General features: G+C 38.6%; 1 protein-coding gene across 3 annotated transcripts in view; it reads left to right on the plus strand.

Moving 5' to 3' along the window:
* Positions 1–2900, plus strand: part of LOC105619507 (tetraspanin-5) — a 121399-nt gene that overhangs the window by 98523 nt on the left and 19976 nt on the right. For all 3 annotated transcript variants that reach the window (XM_012201023.1, XM_012201025.1, XM_012201024.1), the window contains exon 2: positions 961–1081. In XM_012201023.1, the coding sequence (XP_012056413.1) occupies positions 961–1081 (121 nt within the window). The remainder of the gene's footprint in view (positions 1–960; positions 1082–2900) is intronic.

Raw genomic sequence — 2900 nt, forward strand, 5'->3', positions numbered from 1 at the left:
TATATATATATATATATATATATATATATATAAAGTTTTGTATATAGGAAGAACATTTAAAATTCGAATTAAAAAAGAATGGACAAAAATATTTCACGAAAGATTGGAAATCCACTTAAAAATGAGAGTTTCAAATTCAGTTAATACATCGGCGACGGAGGAAATACGTAGTTGCAACGATCGATCTCGATGGACGTTCAAGAACACGTTGTTACGCTTGGTCTACCAAAATCACGATCTCAAAGCTTTACGGCCAGTCTTAAAAACGCGAACGAAAAGAATCGTCGACAGAACGGCCCGTCAGAAGGGCACTCGGTAAACGTTTGTCGTTTGCGAACTATTTGAGACGTAACTACGCGTACACGAACGAAAGAGCCTCCACGAGACCGTTAACGGTTGAAAGCCGTTAGACCCCTCTAACTCTTCGATTTTCCCTCTTCTTTCGCTCTTTTCCCCTGGCGCTTTTCTCATTATCCGCGGGTAATCGTATCCGTGGCGCAATCGCACACGACCGGATTCGTATAATCGAGACCCAAGCTCGCAGTTTCACCGAGTGGCTGTCTCGCCCGAAGTGCACAAATCGTGCGCATTAACTTTTTGCATTCACAAGCAATTACGTTTATTCAATGATTAAAAGCGTTCTATCAAATGATCCTTTTCTTTCAACCTCTTTCTACACGATAAAATTATCGAAGCTAAAAGCAACGACCTTAATTGACAAAAAATAATTTTCAATTTTTTCTCACAATTTAGCAAATACACGAATCGTATTGCGCCAATCTAATACATTACTTACTATACCACATCTCTCATGTCAGAATAATCAAAAAACTCCGTTCGCAAATATGGCAGACGGCGTGAAAACAGTTCGGAGGAAGTTTCCGGTTGGTTGAAACTTGCCGCCGATATTCGTCTTCACTTAAGCCAATCTCTAACTCTCACCCCCTTTCTCTCTCATAGTGGCTCGGTCTGGGTATCATGGCAGTGGGCGTCTGGGCATGGACCGAAAAGGACACCTTCAACAACCTGTCCCGCCTCACAAACGTCGCACTCGATCCAGCATTTATCCTCATTCTAGTCGGTGAGTACTCGTCTTTTTCTTCTTTTATTCCCTTTTTCTCTCGCGACTCTCGAAGACGCACGGAGAGTTATAACTCTCTTCGAGTGCCGAGCTAAACTTTAGTTTTAGGATTTTCTAAAAGTGATTTTAGAAAATTCTGATTATAAATATAATATAAACGTTATCTTGATAGAAAATTATGAAGATTTTAATTCTTTATGCGAAATTATTCCTATAATATCACTTCGAAATATTTTTTCGAATATTTGAAGAAATTCCACCAGACCATTAGCGAAATTAATGCATGAATAATAGAAACGTATTCGACTGAAATTTGCTAACTTTTAGAAATATTCAAATGTAAATTCTGATTATTTTAAGGATTTAAGGATTTAAGAGATTTATATTCTGTTTTTCAATTTAGAACAATGTGAAGTAATATTAGAAGCATACGGGAGATTTTCATCAGGTTATGCAGGATGAAAATAAACCGTAATAAAAAAGAAGGGAAATTACCCCAATAATGCGTCGGCTGATTGCGGTGAGAGTTTCGCAGTTTTCCGACATTTGGTGCGTTCCCTTGGCAACAAAGATGGTGATCGCAATTTTTCCTCAGAACTATCAGCGAAGAGGCTATCATTTCCATCAGCGGAAACATTTCGCACAACTACGCGGTCATAACTTAATTTCTATATTAACGCCACTCGGGCGCGCGGTGACCTCGTAATGGTTGCCCGAGGACGGCATTCGTTCTAATTCGTCCGTGATATTTCGCGCGTTTCCCTCGCGCGGAAGTCGCGCAATGCGCTGTCCGACAATAGCACGGATTTGTAATTTGGATAAGGTCAGAGGAGCTATAGCTTACCTCTGCGAGAAGCAAGCATGACGCGAGCCGGAAATTAAGGTGTCTGCATAGTCGTGAATTTTCCGAATAGTTTAAGTCCTCGAAGAAAAATAAATTCGTTAAAAACCTCATACTTCTTAACTTTCCCTCTTTCTTTTTTTTTACTCTTCAGACTCGGCGGAAAGAATCTGCCATCGAAGTTAAGATCGCGAATTCCAGGACGTCCTATAAGTACCTTTCGGAAACGAGAGATTTAAGAGAGCAATGTAACGGTGTAGAGACAGACTATTTACCATTTCCACTTCTTATAATCATTCAACCGAGACTCCTAGCAAGACAGACAGACATATAGCCACTGCGCTTTGAAGTTCAGCTTCTGTCTGAAGTTGAAATTCAATATCTCATCGTCTTATATTATTCGGCCACGCGCTTCTGCGCTTTGTTTCTCAGAAAACAATCTTCGTAGAACGCATGCGTTGGAGATTCGAAAAATTTTCATCTTGCTAGTCTGATTTACGAAATACTTTTTTACAGATGCGTCAGAGGCTAATATCAGAAAGTTAATAGAACATAAGTAATTTATCCGCTTTAATGTAATTATTTTGAAAAATTGAAAGGCAAGATAACACGTTGACATCCTGTCATTATTACGTCAAGAAAGAACCAGTAATTATTCTTAGCGCCTTTCATCGTTGATGTGATATCGTGTAATAGGCTTTTCCATTCGCGTCAAGTAATTTTATTCATCTACAGCTATAACACATAATTAATAATTACATATTAATTTTTTTTCCACAAGTGGATACATAGTTTTGTTTATCATGCAAGTAAACATTTATCAAAGTGTTTTATCATCAGAGTTTGTTTACAAGATAACAATTCCATTTCAATTAACACAATGACTGCATCGAATGAAAGAGTGAGAATAAAAGTGTGTGTGTGTGTGTGTGTGTGTGTGTGTGTGTGTGTGTGTGTGTGTGTGTGTGTGTGTGTGTG

Source organism: Atta cephalotes (genome assembly GCF_000143395.1).
Source record: "Atta cephalotes unplaced genomic scaffold scaffold00022, whole genome shotgun sequence".
Lineage (NCBI taxonomy): Eukaryota > Metazoa > Arthropoda > Insecta > Hymenoptera > Formicidae > Atta > Atta cephalotes.